This window comes from Cadophora gregata (genome assembly GCF_030347475.1).
Source record: "Cadophora gregata isolate MNR1 chromosome Unknown scaffold_4, whole genome shotgun sequence".
Taxonomy (NCBI): domain Eukaryota; kingdom Fungi; phylum Ascomycota; class Leotiomycetes; order Helotiales; family Ploettnerulaceae; genus Cadophora; species Cadophora gregata.
Genome location: NW_026695927.1, coordinates 3,015,352 through 3,030,883, shown reverse-complemented (window position 1 = coordinate 3,030,883; position 15,532 = coordinate 3,015,352). Strand labels below are relative to the sequence as shown.

General features: G+C 48.7%; 6 protein-coding genes across 6 annotated transcripts; 2 read left to right on the top strand and 4 right to left on the bottom strand.

The window, feature by feature from the left end:
• Positions 1 to 708: 708 nt before the first annotated feature.
• On the top strand, positions 709 to 1,881 carry ONS95_010741 (uncharacterized protein; the record flags this gene model as incomplete). Its single annotated transcript, XM_058504363.1, has 3 exons — positions 709 to 1,049; positions 1,139 to 1,415; positions 1,462 to 1,881. 3 exons carry the CDS (start codon positions 709 to 711, stop codon positions 1,879 to 1,881), a joined length of 1,038 nt encoding a protein of 345 aa, XP_058361077.1.
• Positions 1,882 to 2,419: 538 nt separating this feature from the next.
• ONS95_010740 (uncharacterized protein) lies at positions 2,420 to 4,460 on the top strand. Its single transcript, XM_058504362.1, has 4 exons — positions 2,420 to 3,243; positions 3,315 to 3,615; positions 3,689 to 3,855; positions 3,948 to 4,460. Exons 2-4 carry the CDS (start codon positions 3,420 to 3,422, stop codon positions 4,350 to 4,352), a joined length of 768 nt encoding a protein of 255 aa, XP_058361076.1. The 5' UTR covers positions 2,420 to 3,243; positions 3,315 to 3,419; the 3' UTR covers positions 4,353 to 4,460.
• On the bottom strand, positions 4,461 to 6,694 carry ONS95_010739 (uncharacterized protein). The gene is made up of 6 exons (XM_058504361.1): positions 6,146 to 6,694; positions 6,023 to 6,071; positions 5,778 to 5,972; positions 5,513 to 5,710; positions 5,096 to 5,443; positions 4,461 to 5,030 (listed from the first exon to the last, which is right to left on the bottom strand). The coding sequence occupies exons 1-6, from the start codon at positions 6,460 to 6,462 to the stop codon at positions 4,569 to 4,571; spliced, it is 1,569 nt and encodes a 522-aa protein (XP_058361075.1). The 5' UTR covers positions 6,463 to 6,694; the 3' UTR covers positions 4,461 to 4,568.
• Positions 6,695 to 6,772: 78 nt separating this feature from the next.
• ONS95_010738 (uncharacterized protein) lies at positions 6,773 to 10,097 on the bottom strand. Its single transcript, XM_058504360.1, has 4 exons — positions 9,259 to 10,097; positions 7,784 to 9,207; positions 7,718 to 7,738; positions 6,773 to 7,564 (listed from the first exon to the last, which is right to left on the bottom strand). The coding sequence occupies exons 1-2, from the start codon at positions 9,603 to 9,605 to the stop codon at positions 8,319 to 8,321; spliced, it is 1,236 nt and encodes a 411-aa protein (XP_058361074.1). The 5' UTR covers positions 9,606 to 10,097; the 3' UTR covers positions 6,773 to 7,564; positions 7,718 to 7,738; positions 7,784 to 8,318.
• Positions 10,098 to 11,688: 1,591 nt separating this feature from the next.
• Positions 11,689 to 13,169, bottom strand: ONS95_010737 (uncharacterized protein; the record flags this gene model as incomplete). Its single annotated transcript, XM_058504359.1, has 6 exons — positions 11,689 to 11,984; positions 12,146 to 12,340; positions 12,414 to 12,527; positions 12,595 to 12,738; positions 12,848 to 12,926; positions 13,011 to 13,169. 6 exons carry the CDS (start codon positions 13,167 to 13,169, stop codon positions 11,689 to 11,691), a joined length of 987 nt encoding a protein of 328 aa, XP_058361073.1.
• An 846-nt stretch (positions 13,170 to 14,015) lies between these two features.
• ONS95_010736 (uncharacterized protein) lies at positions 14,016 to 15,412 on the bottom strand (the record flags this gene model as incomplete). The annotated part of the gene is made up of 5 exons (XM_058504358.1): positions 14,016 to 14,063; positions 14,117 to 14,257; positions 14,312 to 14,514; positions 14,603 to 14,847; positions 14,916 to 15,412. 5 exons carry the CDS (start codon positions 15,410 to 15,412, stop codon positions 14,016 to 14,018), a joined length of 1,134 nt encoding a protein of 377 aa, XP_058361072.1.
• Positions 15,413 to 15,532: the final 120 nt, after the last annotated feature.

Here is a 15,532-nt window from a genome sequence, read left to right as displayed (position 1 = left end):
CATTCCAATTTTCCCAGGATCCAATGGGCCAATGTACATATTCGGTAACCTCACTTGGACTGTATCGGGGGTTCTTGTGTTTGGAAATTGATGGCAATGTATTGCAGTGCACACAGAACGATTCCTTTCAGGAATAGACCGTCAACGAAAGACGCCGTCCAAATCAGGGGCGGAGTCTAGAACTGGCGACCGGGATACTTCTTTGGGCCTAGAAGGACTTATGACAAAACAACCCTTGTGAAATCTACTCTTATCTGGCGACTCCCAGGGCTTTCAATCCAACTTGGGAAAAGTACCACGGATGATAACGAGCCAGATTCCAATAGGATCACACGATGACTTGTCTCAAAATCGTGAAAGGAGTTTAATGTATAGAGTAGTGTAGACTCGTGAATTCATGCCAATTTAAGGTCGAGCACCATAAACTTGATAACGCGTCGCGAAGGCTTCCCAAGTCAGGGGCATGCGTGCTACCGCCCCGGGTTTTGCAGACTATCGTTTGATACGAAGTATTCTTGGAAGCGGTAATGAATGCAGAGACGTCACACGAATAAGCGCAGCAGCAACTCTCAACGATATATATTTGCGGTACATGAGTGCTTTGGGACTTCCCCACAGCTTCAACTGGCACTACTAAGGAAGACACATTTTACACTGTCAAGGTTTTTTACAACGCTCAATATCGACCATTCCTTCCCAACTATTAGTATGGCAGACGTCGTTTCAGTAGTCCCCGCGAATCTACCAACAGCCATATACGCCGGGGTACAATACACCCCGAGTCCCCTCAATGCGGTACTTGAGTCCCCCAAATTCGACCCTGAGAAACACTTAGTACATCACGAAAATGTCAAGACGCTGTCGATGGACGACATTGGACTCTCAATGACCAACGGAATTTCTCCGGTGGCCGTTTCGGAGCCATTTCCATTATTTACTTCGGAAGCAATCGACATCATGAGAGCGGAGGTGTTTACAGACGAGGTGATGAACAACTACAGCATGACATCGGATCTCATACCGATGTCTGTCCGTGGATATGCGTCAAAGTAAGTAGTCGATCATGATACTTAAAGAGGTGATGCTTATCCAAAATTTGACACGCGAAGTTCACCGAGGCTGCTTGGAAGCATCCAAGAACCTTGGAACTCATATCGCAGATTGCAGGTATCGACCTGGTCGTTGCCATTGACTACGAGATCGCAAACATCAACATATCACTCCCCTCGAGAGTCAAAGAGGAGAACAATAGCGGTGCGACACCAGTGGATGACGTTCCAGTCGTTGGGTGGCACAAGGACAGCTACCCGTTCGTGTGTGTACTCATGATGAGCGATACGACTGGCATGATAGGAGGAGAGACAGCTTTGAGAACTGGATCCGGAGAAATTAAACTAGTCCGAGGACCTTGCAAGGTTTGTAGCCACACTTCCAATGAATGCTCGCTTACAATATTTCTAGGGCTCCGCGGTTGTGCTGCAAGGCCGGTACATCGAGCATCAAGCTCTTCGAGCCTACGGATCTCAAGAGAGGATCACATCCATCACTAGTTTCAGACCCAAGGATCCCCTCGTTCGAGACGATACCCGCTTGACTACCATCCGCCCGATTTCAAATCTTGTTGATATCTACACTCAGGTCGAGGACTACCAGCTCGAGAACCTCAAGGCTCGAATCGACGCGGAGCTGGCGCAAATGCGAACAGATAAGAGCAGTGAGAGATATGACAGCAAACGTTTCAAGACCTTCGCCCGGGAGGCAGTCCATATTTTGCAGCATTTAGACAACGAGATTGTGGATGAAGCATTTGTCAAGAAAGGGAGTGTCGTCGATACGATTCAGGGAGAACTTACTGCTGGGAATGGTAGGAACAATTTGTAATGCCTCTCGATACTTCGGAAATTTCGTCTGGCTGTGTGGCTTGAGGCTCTCATTACTGTGTGAAAGGAACGTCCTCAAATGATTGGTGGTCGAGTATATGTAGACTTTAGAATCTGTTGCGAGCCCCTGAATTAAGCGAGTCTCTATTTTCATGGAATAGCACCGCCGACAAGGATACAATAATTTTCAATCGGCTTTAAAGTCCCTCCAAATGAAGAAATGGCCTCAAAGATGTCTAAGGAGGGTTGTTTGTTTACGCTGCGTAAGCTTAATCGAACATCGATGAGACCATTTGCAACGGTTGGCAAGAATGGATGGAACCATCGCCAAGCATAAGTAAGCCTGCGTACGACTTACGCTCATTATTTATACTCTCAATTAAAACTATATTAAACAACTGCTAAATGATATGGAATTGCGGGTGAGGCTGATATAACCTTGAGATAAGTTCACGGCCAAAGCGTCCTCACTTGAAGGCGACGCCAAGAATTCAACAAGTTGCATCGAACAGATTCTTTCATCCAATCCGTCCCTACCATAATTTTGACTTCTAAGCAGCGTGAGGCTCCGTACAGTATTATTCTCCACAGTGATTCTTTGTCGTCAGATTATTGTACAACATGAGCGCGAACCGCCCTCTATCTCTCACATTCCTGAGCACGAAGAACTCCTACCACTTACTTCTCAGCCTGAAATATCTTAGCTCTCAATAACACCAAGTATTTGACCGAGTCCAAATATTCCACAGCATTCGGTCCCAATTAACACGAAACCTCACCATCGAAGCCCAAGTGACTACCAACCACCCAGCCACCCACCAAATTTCTCCTCGCTTACGGGCTCGTTTCAAGCTTGGCAATCCACCAATCAAAACATCTCAGCCAATGTCGTCTATTCCCCAAAAGAACTGAGCACTGATCAGATGGCCAAGAACATCCCCCACAATTGGCGGAAATTAAATCTTTCATAATCTGGGGAGAGAGAGACCATAACAATAATGAGGGGAGGGTAAGGGGCCTGGGCTCGGAACAAATGTCCTCAGTGTCCTGCCAAGACGGAAACATGAAGAGAGAGACGATCGAACGCGTGTGCCCTGACCTGACCCTGAACTTCGAGCTTACCTGCAGCAGGTAAAACAAGCATAATGGCAACCTTTTTGCCAAGATGCGGGTGCGACCTTGTGCTTTGACTTGAGAGGTTGTCATTGTCAGGAGAGTTCTTGTTTCCCCAGATTATTCAGGGATCGTGGGTGATGACAGGTCTTGCTAGGGTCCTCTACTCAGGTCGGATGCTGGCTGGAAACTGGCGGACTCAGTCGAGGGCGGAGCGGGGAGGATGAATAGGTTCCATATGGATTCATTTGTGCGTGGATTTCAATTAATCCGTTCAATGGATCGCGTTAACGGGCTTGTTAATATGGACATGTATACAAGCCATTTTGGTATAAAGGATAGGGCTTCTGGCCTCAGAAACTTCTCACGGCACCCTTCGCAGTATCCTCAGAACATAGTCAACTCGGTTCAAAAATCCTTCCCAGCATGCTCTTTTCCAAGATCCTACTCGCCTCAGTGGCATTGGCCCTCGCCGAAGCCGCCGTCCTCGAAGTTCGAGCTACAAACACCAACCTCCAGACCAAGTTCCCAGCTTCGACCGGAAGCTCTGCCCTAGCTGCAGCATCGACTATTGCTGCTGGCCAGACATTCGATGGTGGCATGAAGAAGTTTGATCGAAGCAGTGAGTCTCACTCTCCCCTACTAGAGACCCATACAGGAGATCGTTCAGCTGACCTTGGACCACCCGCAAACAGAGTCAACTTGCAATGAGCAAGCTGAAGGAGGAGATGCCGATGCTGTATTTGTGCTCAAGGATGGTGCAGTCCTTTCAAATGTCATCATTGGGCCCAACAACGGAGAGGGAGTTCACTGCCTGGGCACTTGTACTTTGAACAACGTCTGGTGGTTGGATGTCTGCGAGGTAAGTTTCCACATTCCGGCCCCTTTCTCCCTTCCCAAACGGCCAAGACAACCAAAACAAGAAACACTTCTAACATGAACTACTGTTGATAGGACGCCGCAACATTCAAGCAATCCTCCGGAACATCCTACGTCAACGGTGGCGGGGCCAAATCCGCGTCAGACAAGATCCTGCAACACAACGGCGGCGGCACCGTCGCAGTGAAGAACTTCTACGCCGACACATTCGGCAAGCTGTACCGGTCCTGCGGGAACTGCGGCACGCAGTACAAGCGGACGTCGACGTTTACCAACATCCATGTTTCGAATGGCGGGGTGGTGGCGGGCGTGAACACCAACTATGGGGATAAGGTGACGATCTCGAATTCTTGTGTGCTGGGGACGGATGTGTGCTATAAGTATACGGGGAATAGTAATGGGGATGAGCCGAAGAAGACGGGGAGTGGGGCGGATGGAACGTATTGTGTTGCTTCTGGAGTCAAGACTAGTGGGTGCTAAGCTGATCTCCATAAGCTGAGAATCGTGATTGAGCGGAGGGAAATGGGCATGAAAATTGGTGATAGGTTGGTCAGGATGTAAATAATTGTAGTCAAGTGATTGAAGGGTTCGAAATTCAACATTTAGGCCATGAATTGATTTCCTAAATTGGCATCCTTATGCTTTCAGAATGGCATCAACCAAGCAATCTGGCAAGCATTCCAGAAGTGTAATACCCTAGTAGGTATATCTGAAGCTCGCATCCCCCTCCTCCAACACCTTCTCCCCCCTATCCGCCTTCCCATTCTGTCTCATAAAATCCAGCGTAAGCGCCGCAACAGCAATACAGATAATGACCTGACTCCCAATAGCCACACTAATACCCGGAACATAGCCCGGACGATCCTCACTTCTAAACACCGTGCTTCCCACAATACCACCTAGGGAGCCGAACCCAACGAGCGTAGCAGAGCAGAAAGCTCGCTTCCATTGCCCGCGGATGTTGTTGGCCTGGTAAGCCATGCAGACGGGGACGTTTGCGTTTGCGCCAGCGGTGGCGAGGAAGACGCCGAAGTAGCGGACCTTGGAGTTGGAGTGGAAGCCGACGATGGCGAGGCCGATGATGGCGAGGATGGCGTTGAAGACGAGCATGGGGCCGCGCATGCGGTAGCGGTCTCCCCACCAGCCTGTGGCGACCATCTGCGAACAAAGTCAGTAACCTCATCTCAAGACAGCGCTCAAGGACTCTGTGACTAGAAACTTACCATGATACCTGCAAAAGCATAAGGGGGAGCAATCAAACACTGCGAAGTCCCGGTATCGAAACCAAGTCCCAAATTCAGAATGATGGGCAGGAAATACGCGAGAGCGTAAGAAACGGTAGTGATAGATCCGAAAATCAAAGCATACGCCCAAATCTTCCAATCCTTTCCTGACGCAGCCCATCTCTTCCATTGGAATTTCGTGAGCTCGGCGTCACCTCGGTCGGCGTTAACGCGCATGATGATGCACTTTTGCTCTTCTGGGGACAGGAAGCGGAGGGAGCGCGAGTTGGAGTTATCTGGGAAGGAGAGCAGGAATATGTAGCCGAGGCCGGCGACGACGCAGGTGAGCTGTGGAAATTGTTAGTTGACACTGGAATGGAGAATGAAGAAGGGTGTAGAGGGTTGGGTAAAACATACAATTCCTTCAATGATAAAAATCCAGCGCCATCCACCGAAACCTGCGATACCCTCCATCTGCATGAGACCGAAAGCCAGAATACCACCAAAAGCAGAAGCAACGCATCCAATCAGGTAGAAACCAGCGTAGCGTTTGCCCATCTCGTAGCGCTTATACCATGTTGACATTAGGTAGACGACACCTGGGAAGAATCCGGCCTATTTTTCGAGATCAGTGCTAAGCCCAATTCAAGAGAAAATGTTTGGGAAATATTTGGTGACATACCTCTAGGACACCAAGGACTGCTCTGAGTCCAACGAGATGAGTCCAGTCTTGGACGAAGCCGAATCCGATCATGACACCACCCCAGAGTAGAGTGATGGTGGAGAGGAATACACGTGGGCCGAATTTTCGGCAGAGCAGAGTGGCAGGAGGTTGGAAGATGGTGTAGGTGATGAAGAACATGAGAGTGATGACGGACTGGAGATGGTTAGTATCTGCTTTGAATGCCAATTGAGATCGGTACTCACATAGCGATCCACGCCATTGACTTTCGTGATCATCAACTCAACATTCATACTGTAGCACTGGTTAGTTATTTGACAGTAAAGTGAGTTTCAATTGAAGAAAAAAAAAGAAAAAGAACCACTCACCCCGCAATCGCAGCATTCGAAAGATTCGTCCGATCCAACAGCGAAACGCAATACATCAACCCACAGATCGGAATCAACCTCACATCCACCTTCCTTAGAATACGACTCTGCTCCTCGACCGACCACCTCGAGAGGACTTCATCGTCGCTATCCAAGCCAGTCGACCCCTTCATCTCAGATGGGCTTGGATACGGCGCATTTTCGAGGTGGCTGTTGTCGTAGACTTCCTTGCCATCGTTTGGTGGCACGTACGTAGAGCTTTGCAGGTGTCCTCTGTCGTCGGCGACTTGTTTGCCGTCCCAGTTGTTGGATGCCATGATTGAGAGTTATCGGGTTGAGGGGTTTCGTCAGTGGCTTTTTGGAGCTTGGCGAGGAGAGAGAGGAAAACAAAAGGGTTAGTAGACAAGCGATGTCTCGTAAATACCCAGTTCAACAACCAAATGTAAAGTTCGTTCGATGAGAAGGAAAAATATGTATGCAACAAAACCTTTCCAGATCTCCAATCCTGAAAAGAAAAAATGAACCTCAAAATTAAACAGCAGATCCCCCCCATCTTAATACTCCTCCTCCCCATCCCCGATTCCCCATACCCCAATCCCCCATCATTCCCCCCAGTCCCGCCCAGGCCCCGGAAAGAGGCCAAGTCCTCCCCAGGCTCCCCCAGAAACACACCACCCAATACCAAGGCCGGAGAAGGCACCCCATCCAGGATGTCCCCCCAGCGCACACATGACATCTACGCTGCGTGCATCTCGCCTTGTCCGTCATACTTTCCTCTAAGAGGCATGTGCTCCATCACTTCAACCACACAGGGCTCAGCGACCGCGAGCGAGGGAGATGCCGCCAAGCGGCGCGCCCAGTGACGGACACTTGGCTTTAGTGTGGGGTAGGGCTTGGCGGGAGGCGGAATGCCTCGTCGATCCGAGGTATTTTGTGAGGATTCGGTTCGCGGTGCTGTTGGGTGAGGGTGAGTGCGTAGGTAGGGCCCGATGGACTGGCTCGACTGGGCTGCATGAAAGGAAAGGAACTGGTTCGAGATGGGATGGGATGACCGAGGGGGCTTGGGCTTGGGTTCGGTGACGAGGTTGACGAGGTTGACGAGCCTCGCATCTGGGTTCGGCTGGGTCGGTTATCTAATGATTTGCTTCAGCCAAGTACCAAGGGGAGGGACTAGGGAGTGGCAGTGACATGTTGGTGAGGATCTGGATTTCTCTAGGCTGTGGCGAGAATATTGGACTGTGTGGATTGAGTTTATCGACCGCATGACTCGTTCGCTGGTTGTAATTTGACTTGTCAACTGTTTACGGACTTGCAACCTTAGAGTTGATTCTTTCGCTTAGCACGCTGAAAAACAATGGAATACTGACTCCAGTTGCGAGATGTTCAGATGAACCTGCCCGAACAAAGTCTCTGGCAAGCCTGTCAACATTATTTGATCGAGTCAGTAGGAACAGGTTTTGATTTCTTCAAGAGTTTAGTTAACCTTCACAAAACCTTAAGACCTCTCTCTTCACTGTATCTTCAGGGGACCATGCTGCCTACTGCAGGATACGTACAAGGGGTAGCGAGAACCTCAGGGGGGTTAGAAAGGTTCTTAAAAAGTTAATAATAAGGCACGAGTAGATAGGGGAAATCTACCTAGGAAGTAAGGCCTAGCTGCTAGATCAGATATGCACAGCACATTGCTCACTACTAGACTTATCGGATGCAGAAAAAAAAAATAGTGGCCGATTGGAACATCAAAAGTTGAAGGGAGAAAAAACTTCATTTTCGGTCAGAACACACGGTGATTAAAGAAAAAAAAAATCCGCTTGTTTGGAAAAACTTTCAAAATGCTCGAGTGGTACCTTGGTCTTCTACCTAGTCATTTTTAAGTCATATTTACAGGGGTTTTCGATAAGAACAATACGATATTCAAGCAGCTAGGCACCTCACTTCGCTAAATGGGCTACCATTTTCTGCAGCTGATAGCTAGACTAGAGTATTTGACGATAAGGATGAAGGGTGTCGTGGGAACTGCGTCGGGGGCTCGGTTGCTATTGGTGCTGCGTTGCAATACTCGATGTCGTTCAAAGCCGATATTTCATTCTCTGAGAGTTTTATTTTCAAACTTTGAACTTCATTACCACCAATCCCCACCATGAGTTCATGCCATCTCATTACATGGTCACCCCTATGGCAAGCCCATACAATTCGCATAATACACAACCGTAGCCGGCCAATCACTAAACATCTTCAAGATCTTCACATCCTTCGCCAGCACATCCAGCACCGTATACATATCCCCATCATTATTAATAACCCCATTCACATACCCATAATAATAACCCCCACCACTCTTCAGAAACCCACTCCTCTCAAAGCTCCACCCAATAAGCTCCATGCCCGCCTTCTTCGCCGCAACGGCATACTCGGACGGCACAATCTTCTTATTCGCATCCAGCTTCGTCATGGCGAAGAACGCCGGCGCCATGATCCTCACGCCTGCTTTCGCGAGCGCAGGGAGCGACGCAGTGGCGTTCGCATAGCCCTCTGGAGTGTCGACGCGCTCATCGAGGTAGACGGCCTGCTTGCCGAATTTGGGCTCCGCTTTGATCCAGTAGAAAACGTCTGCTGGGAGGAAAGATTGCGGCCAGACGCGGCTGGGGTGGATGCCGGCGGATTTGTACTCATTGATGATGTCCTGGGCGAAGTTCTCCTGGGTGTAGCCGTTGAAGGGCATCTTGACGGCGGGGGTCTTGCATTCGGGTGTGAAGTCGCGGTTGTAGGAGTCGATGAGCTTGATGCTTTCTTTGTGCGTGAGGAGCGTGCCGCAGGTGGAGTAGAGGTCGGTTCGGTAGGGGGGTGTGCCGTCCATGTAGCTGGCGATGGTGGTGCCGTTGGGGTTGAAGCCGTCCATTTTGCCGCAGAGGGTTTTGAATTCTGCGAGGGTGATGTCGGTTGTGCAGCATTTGACTGAGGCGGCTTTGCCTGTAGCTGGGTCGTAGGGTGTGAATGGTGTGGTGCATTTTGCTGCTAGGGAAGGGAATGTGAGGATATTTGTTGTGGTGTGTAAGTCGCAGCTGAAGGACAGGACATTAGCAGAATTCAATTGGATATGAGGTACTGCCTACTGATCATGTCGGCACACCAATTTCTTATCCTTCGTAAAAGCAACATCACACTCGATAGTCCCAGCTCCTTGTCTGGCAGCAGCATGATATGACTCTGCAGTATGCTCAGGATACATGAGCGGCGCACCACGATGTCCAATCGCGAACTTGCTGATCTTCGACTCCTGATTCTTGCAGGACTCGAGTTTGCGCTTGAGTGAGCCATCGTCCATGTCGTCGATCAGGAAGTATGGCCGATCTCCAACTTGGACCTTGAAGGAATCATGGCGTTTGGAGACGGAGACTTCTGCTGGAGCTGCAGATGTCAATCCGAATGAGAGGACGGAGAGGATCAATGAGGTGCGCATTGTGCCTGGAGTGAGAGCTGGCTGGGAAGACACTGTTCCTGGTTCCTGGCCAGAGGCATGCGAGGTTTATATATTTCCATCTCCTGCAGCTTGACGAACCTGATCATCGGCCGCCATCACATCACATCTCGTGTACCCGCATGGAAGCTTTACCAAGACCTCCCATCCTTTGAGGGACGAATCCAGTGGAGGAATTGAAAATAATGGCGTCGAGCCAAGGAGACGATGCATATATATTTCCATGGATAAGCATGTTCTTGGACACACACGTGGGAGGATTTGGTAGTTTTTCACATCTTTCCGTGAGATGGACGGCTTCACCGACAGGAACGTGGAGGGGTGAGGTTCTTTTGAGAGGAGAAGAGAAGAGAAGAGAGGAGAGCTTTGACCTATCAAGAGCTACCCCGCCAGCCCGTGGTGTCCTGCTAGCCTGACTCCTGAGAATCTCCAGGGCCTCGGCTAGCTGCTTGTCAGATCTGCTAGGTCAAGGTCAAGGTACGGCAAAACTCAATTCAGGGCGATCTGGAGATGATATCTTTTGATTTGACGAATAATATTGTCGTGCTTCCCGTTAACATCGGATGATAGACGCCAGAAGGAACATATTCCTGAAGATCAGGAACGAGGAATTGTTGGATTCTCCTCTTTGCACTTCAAGCTCTCTTATCGTGATCCCAGTAGGAATTAAGTCAAGACTGCAGGGAACAGCAGCAGAGCACCGCACAGCATGTCACAGCAAAGTGCACCGAAGAAAGATGTTACAAAAGGAAGAGTTTAAATGTAAACAAAATAATTTGCGACATTGGGTATTGTATTCTGATGATCGCTAAGAACGACAATCCGCATTCAGCGGTGGCGACTGGATACGCTGAGAAATTTCATATCTGGGAAAATAGCTGGAGCTAACTTGAAAAAGGAGAAAAATAACAAGTTCCGGAAAGCACGATTCCATCTTTGCTGCTGCACAAAGAGAGCCTTCTGTATGTCGGTTCATACAATGAAACAAGCTCTAATGTGTTCTATTGTTTCGGCTCGACTGGTTTGAGCTACTGAGGCTCTATGTCGACTCTAGGGTGAGGTGAGGCCCGATGATTGACTGGTTGACTGTTATCGGCTATCAAAACTGATTTAAATATTCGGATGAGAACAGTTACCAATCATGGTGCGGTGTATGACGACGAATCATGAAAAGTCGCGTATGGAACGGTTTGCAAGGTAAATCATGAACGCCTTACGGTTCTGTACAGGGAGCCGAGTACTCTAAAAGCATATCAGGTACTCCTAATCTCTACGTGATCCAGCATTACAATATAAATATTTTTCCATTTTTGTTATCATGCTTCAGATCGTCAAAGTTTCTTCTTTGTCATTCCTCTTCTAGGAAGGAAATGTGTTATAAGAGAGCGACAGATGCTATATAGAAAGTGGAAGCGAGGTAGAACCTGGATAGAAGCTTTTGGCTGAAGTCTTGACACAGCAATATATACAAGGGTACGACTAACAATAATAGTAAATGGGGAAGAAAATAAACTTTCTGATCTTTGATCTACTGCTTAGCGAGAGCGGAGTGTGTGTCGGCAAAGGACAATATTTCAGGCTCAAATACTTTGGAAGGTAAAGAGTAGAACCTCCTCGTCCTGAAGTCCTGTTCCACCACCAAACAGTCCCGGAGCTAGGTATTCTTTACCCGATTCAGCTCTCCATCGACCTGCTCTGGGTTCATCCTTTCCCGAGAGACTCCATCCAAGAGCATCCTCCGGTTATGCGGTGCAGGAACAGAGACATATGACCCTGTAACCGGGCTCATACAGTTTCAGCAGCATGCCTCGCCTTCCCTCTCCCCCGTATAGTGAACGCAATTAATGGCACCTTCCCCTTCGTGGCGGGGTCTGTTCAAACTCGGACAGAACAAGCAAGAAACACAAACACAGTGAGGTGTAGACTGAGAAGTTCCGCAGCGCAAACAGTATAGGAAATCAGTATTCTCTTCCCGGAAGCCCTTCGATTCATCAGACAATATTCCTACCAACTTACTCTCCATCCTCTCCTCCCTCTCACGGGTCCCCCCCCGCCCACTCCCAACCTAATGCCCCACCATCTTCTGATGCATCTCCGAATACCTATTCCCAGACGGTTTCGCATCATCCACCAACCTCCTCATCTCCCTCATCTCCTCCTCACTCAGATCCACCTCCCTACTGTGGAAATTCTCCACCAGCCGATGCGGCTTCGTCGTCCCGGGAATAGCAATCATGCCTTGCGCGGCGACCCAAGCGAGTGCGATTTGGCCCGTTGTGCAGCCCTTCTTGGCGGCGAGGGCTTTGATGGAGTCGACGATTGCGAGGTTGGTGTAGAAGTTTTGGCCTTGAAATTTGGGGACTAGATGAGGGGTCAGTATTGTTTTTTTTGGGGGGGGGGGGGGGGGGGGGGGGGGGGGGGATGAGAAGGGGTTGAGGTGTGATGGTTGGGGTTTGGTTTGGTTTGATAAGGGGGAGCGGGGAGTGGGAAATGGGATGTGGTGGGAGGGAAGAAAGACTAACCGGTTCGTCTGAAATCATCAGGCGCGAAATCATCTGGAGATTTAAACTTGAAATCATCGACCAGCCAGCCATGTCCAAGAGGACTATACGCTACATATGCGACTCCCAGTTCGCGCGCAGTGTCGATAAGACCATCTGTTTCATGGAGGGTCTCGAAGGCGGAGTATTCTGCTTGGATGGCGTCGATTTTGGCGACTGTTTGGTTGGCATGTCAGTATTGCTCTTTGTGACGAGAATCTGGAGAGAAAGACCTATAGGGATTACTTACTTGAATTCGCCTTTCGCAATGTAGCGGCTGAACATTCCGATAATCCGATATACTTCGTCTTGCCAGCTTTGCGAATCTCATCGAGTGCTGGGATGGACTCTTCGAGTGGAGTGTCTTTAAGATGGTCAGCAATTGCAACAGACTTAGGATTTATTGATCTTAAGAGAGAAAGGAAACATACTAGGATCAATCCGATGCAGAAAATACAAATCAGGCGCGAACCCCAACCGCTCAATCGTTCCTTCGATATACGTCTTGATGTGTGATGCGGAGTTTGTGACTTTTGATTCGGCTTCGAAACAGCTGAAGCCGCATTTGGAAGCAACTGGTACACGTTGTTAGTCAAGGTAGCCTCACAGCAAGAATTCGGTATACGAAAAACTTGTCCAGGTACTTGATGGAGGGAAGACTAGAAGTGTTCAATGTGGACTTACCGAACACCTTATCCCTCACATTATGCTTCCTAATAAAATCACCCAGCAACTTCTCGTTAATTCCAGCTGCGTAGACCACCTATATTTCATTCATCAGTCTTTTTACTCTTCCATCTTGACTATTCAAGCCTCGCTCGACACAGTATATAACGAGAGAACTCACAGCAGTATCCCAGAACGTACAACCCAGCTCAATAGCTTTAAGGAGAACAGGCTCGGCTTCCTCGAAATTCATATTGGTGCCCAGACCGAAACTCAGACCCATGGCTCCGAAGCCTGGGGAGGGGACTTGAATGTTTCGGAAGGGGAGGGTTTTGACCATTTTTGCGATTGGTGGGTGGGTGCTTGATATCTCCTTAGGTGGAACAGGTTTTGGTGGTGATATGGAGAAGGTTATGGATTGAGGTTTGTGTTGGTAGTGGGACTGGGATGAGGGGTTGTGGGTGTGAATAAAACTCCAAATAAAAATCCAATGGTTTGATTTGGTTTGAGATGTCGTCCTCAAGTCTTCTTAAATACCTTGCCTACCTACCATTCCTCGAAGCAAACCCTCTCTCCTAGGCCAAACCTGCTGCAAAAGTCCATCATCACCACTGGAGATAACACTTAAAGCCGCCCTTCTCCCCTCTCCCATTCTCCCATTCTCCCCGTCCACTCAGTGGACCCCATTCTTCATCACCACCGACGTTAGAATCCAGCTCACTACCTATATCATAAAGTACTATCCACAGGTCCACGACGAAACTCTCGCTGAAAAGTCCTCTTCCGTTGACAACGTTCATTGGTTCGAGCTATGAGGCCAGCATTGCTAATTGAATGGCAGATCTTCGGATGAAGATTGGCCAATCAAGTCTGGGGTAAGCAAGGTGCATTAGTGTGGTTGATGTGCAGTTGCCCCGTATTTTCAGGGCCGGGGCCGAATGTGTGGCTTTTCGGGGGAGAAGGGTTAAGTCCGAGAGAGGAGGTGTTTGTGTGTTTTGTCTGCAGGAAAGTATGAATAGGTTGTTAAAGGCTGGTCTTTTAAACGAGGTTTAGATGTGGCGACTTAGAGGAAGGACAATATCGCAAAGAGGTTAAGAGCAGAATCATGGTCATGCAGAGCAGCAAAAGAACAATGCGAATTGTTAATGTTCGATCATATCTTGCAGAATCTCATTTGGCTTGTTATTCAATCGCTATCAGGATCCGGCATGACGGTGTTATTCAAATACGTGATCTGTACGAACCAACATGTCAGTTATGGATTCCATATACATCCGGAGAACTTACAAATGGTTCCATCCCCTCGGCGATATTCCCAACCAGGTTCAGGAAGTTTTTACTCGTCACGTCTTTATCCGAGATCTTCTTCCTCAAAATGAAGTTCCGCAGCTTCAGTAATTCGATATCCTTATGATCTGCGGCGAAGTCCTACATCAATGAGTATCTTGTCCACATGAGAATCAAATAGTGCATTACACATACCTTCGGCTTCTTCTTCAAAGCATTCATGTTACTCATATTGCAAAACGCAGCCACAATCTTCCCCTCATCCTTCTTCACAGCCGGGAAGAATGTCTTTCTCAATTTCTCGCCCATAAGAATAGACTTGAACTGATGAGGCTGCGTATCAATATCTTCTCGCATACAAGCCAGAGTTTCGCTATCACAGCCGAAATATCCTCCGCCTAGACAAGACGAACACATTGATCAGCACCTTCTCATCCAGCTTCTGCTACTCGGGGCAGGTTTATGGGGATGATATGGCTAGCTTACCGCAGAAACTCTCCTCGCCAGGTTGAATATGAAGGTAGTAATGCGCATATGGACCTTTCCTGCCGGTTCGCGACCATGAAACAGAAAAGTAGGGCTTGTATGGTGTCGGGTCGGGGGTGAAGCGCATGTCGCGGTGGATACGGTAGATGATGTCTTTTACGGGGAGGTCTGGGATGGTCGAGTCTATTTTGCAGATGATGTTGCTGACTTCTGCGACGAAGGTTTGGAAGTCTTTCTCTGCTTGTCTGTACGGATATTGTCAGTAAACAAGCAGCCATCACAACATCTCGGGAACCGAGCAAAAGATGCATACCTAAACGGTGCATCGTGGAACTTTAACCACTCCCTCTTATTATTCCTCTTCAACTCCATCAGAAACTCCAGTGTATTAGGATGGATCCTTCCATCTGCATACGGCGTATCGCCCGGATCTTTCTTCCCTGGTATATCAATCACCATCTGTTCCACACCATTACTTCCGATAATCTTCTTCCAGCCATTCAATCCGCTTTCCTTTGCTTTCCCTTTACCTGTCCCTTTTGCCTTATTATTCCCCCTTCCCTTCTTCTTCGCTTCAACCTCGCTATCTGCATCTGAATCTTGTTCATCCTCCGAAGGTTCGTCCAACTCGGCTTCTGATTCAGATTGTGATTTATTGCCCGCTTCGTCGAACTCATCATCGCTTGCAACGTCTTCGGCGTCGGATTCGGCGTATACAACTTGCACCTTTTTGGCGCGTGCGGATTGGCGGCGAGAGGGGGAGGAGAGGGGTTCTGCTTGGGTGGTTGCTTTGCGTTTTGTGCCTGCCATGAGGAGGGCTGATTTGGAGAGGGTGCAAATGTAGCTCAATTGTGCAGATATAAAAGAAAATGCAATATCCTTGATATCTTCCCTTGAATTCAGAGGTCTGCGAGCTCGAGAGTGGGGAGA

Bases quoted from the DNA above. Each gene is read 5' to 3' on its own strand.
- ONS95_010738 (XM_058504360.1), bottom strand. From the start codon at position 9,605: ATGCGCACCTCATTGATCCTCTCCGTCCTCTCATTCGGATTGACATCT. The intron at 9,208-9,258 runs GTAGGCAGTACC...CCTGTCCTTCAG, and splicing joins TTGGTGTGCCGACATGATCA to CTGCGACTTACACACCACAA.
- ONS95_010740 (XM_058504362.1), top strand. From the start codon at position 3,420: ATGCTCTTTTCCAAGATCCTACTCGCCTCAGTGGCATTGGCCCTCGCC. The intron at 3,616-3,688 runs GTGAGTCTCACT...ACCCGCAAACAG, and splicing joins GAAGAAGTTTGATCGAAGCA to AGTCAACTTGCAATGAGCAA. The intron at 3,856-3,947 runs GTAAGTTTCCAC...TACTGTTGATAG, and splicing joins GGTGGTTGGATGTCTGCGAG to GACGCCGCAACATTCAAGCA.
- ONS95_010739 (XM_058504361.1), bottom strand. From the start codon at position 6,462: ATGGCATCCAACAACTGGGACGGCAAACAAGTCGCCGACGACAGAGGA. The intron at 5,711-5,777 runs GTATGTCACCAA...CTCGAAAAATAG, and splicing joins CAGTCCTTGGTGTCCTAGAG to GCCGGATTCTTCCCAGGTGT. The intron at 5,444-5,512 runs GTATGTTTTACC...CAATTTCCACAG, and splicing joins TTTTTATCATTGAAGGAATT to CTCACCTGCGTCGTCGCCGG.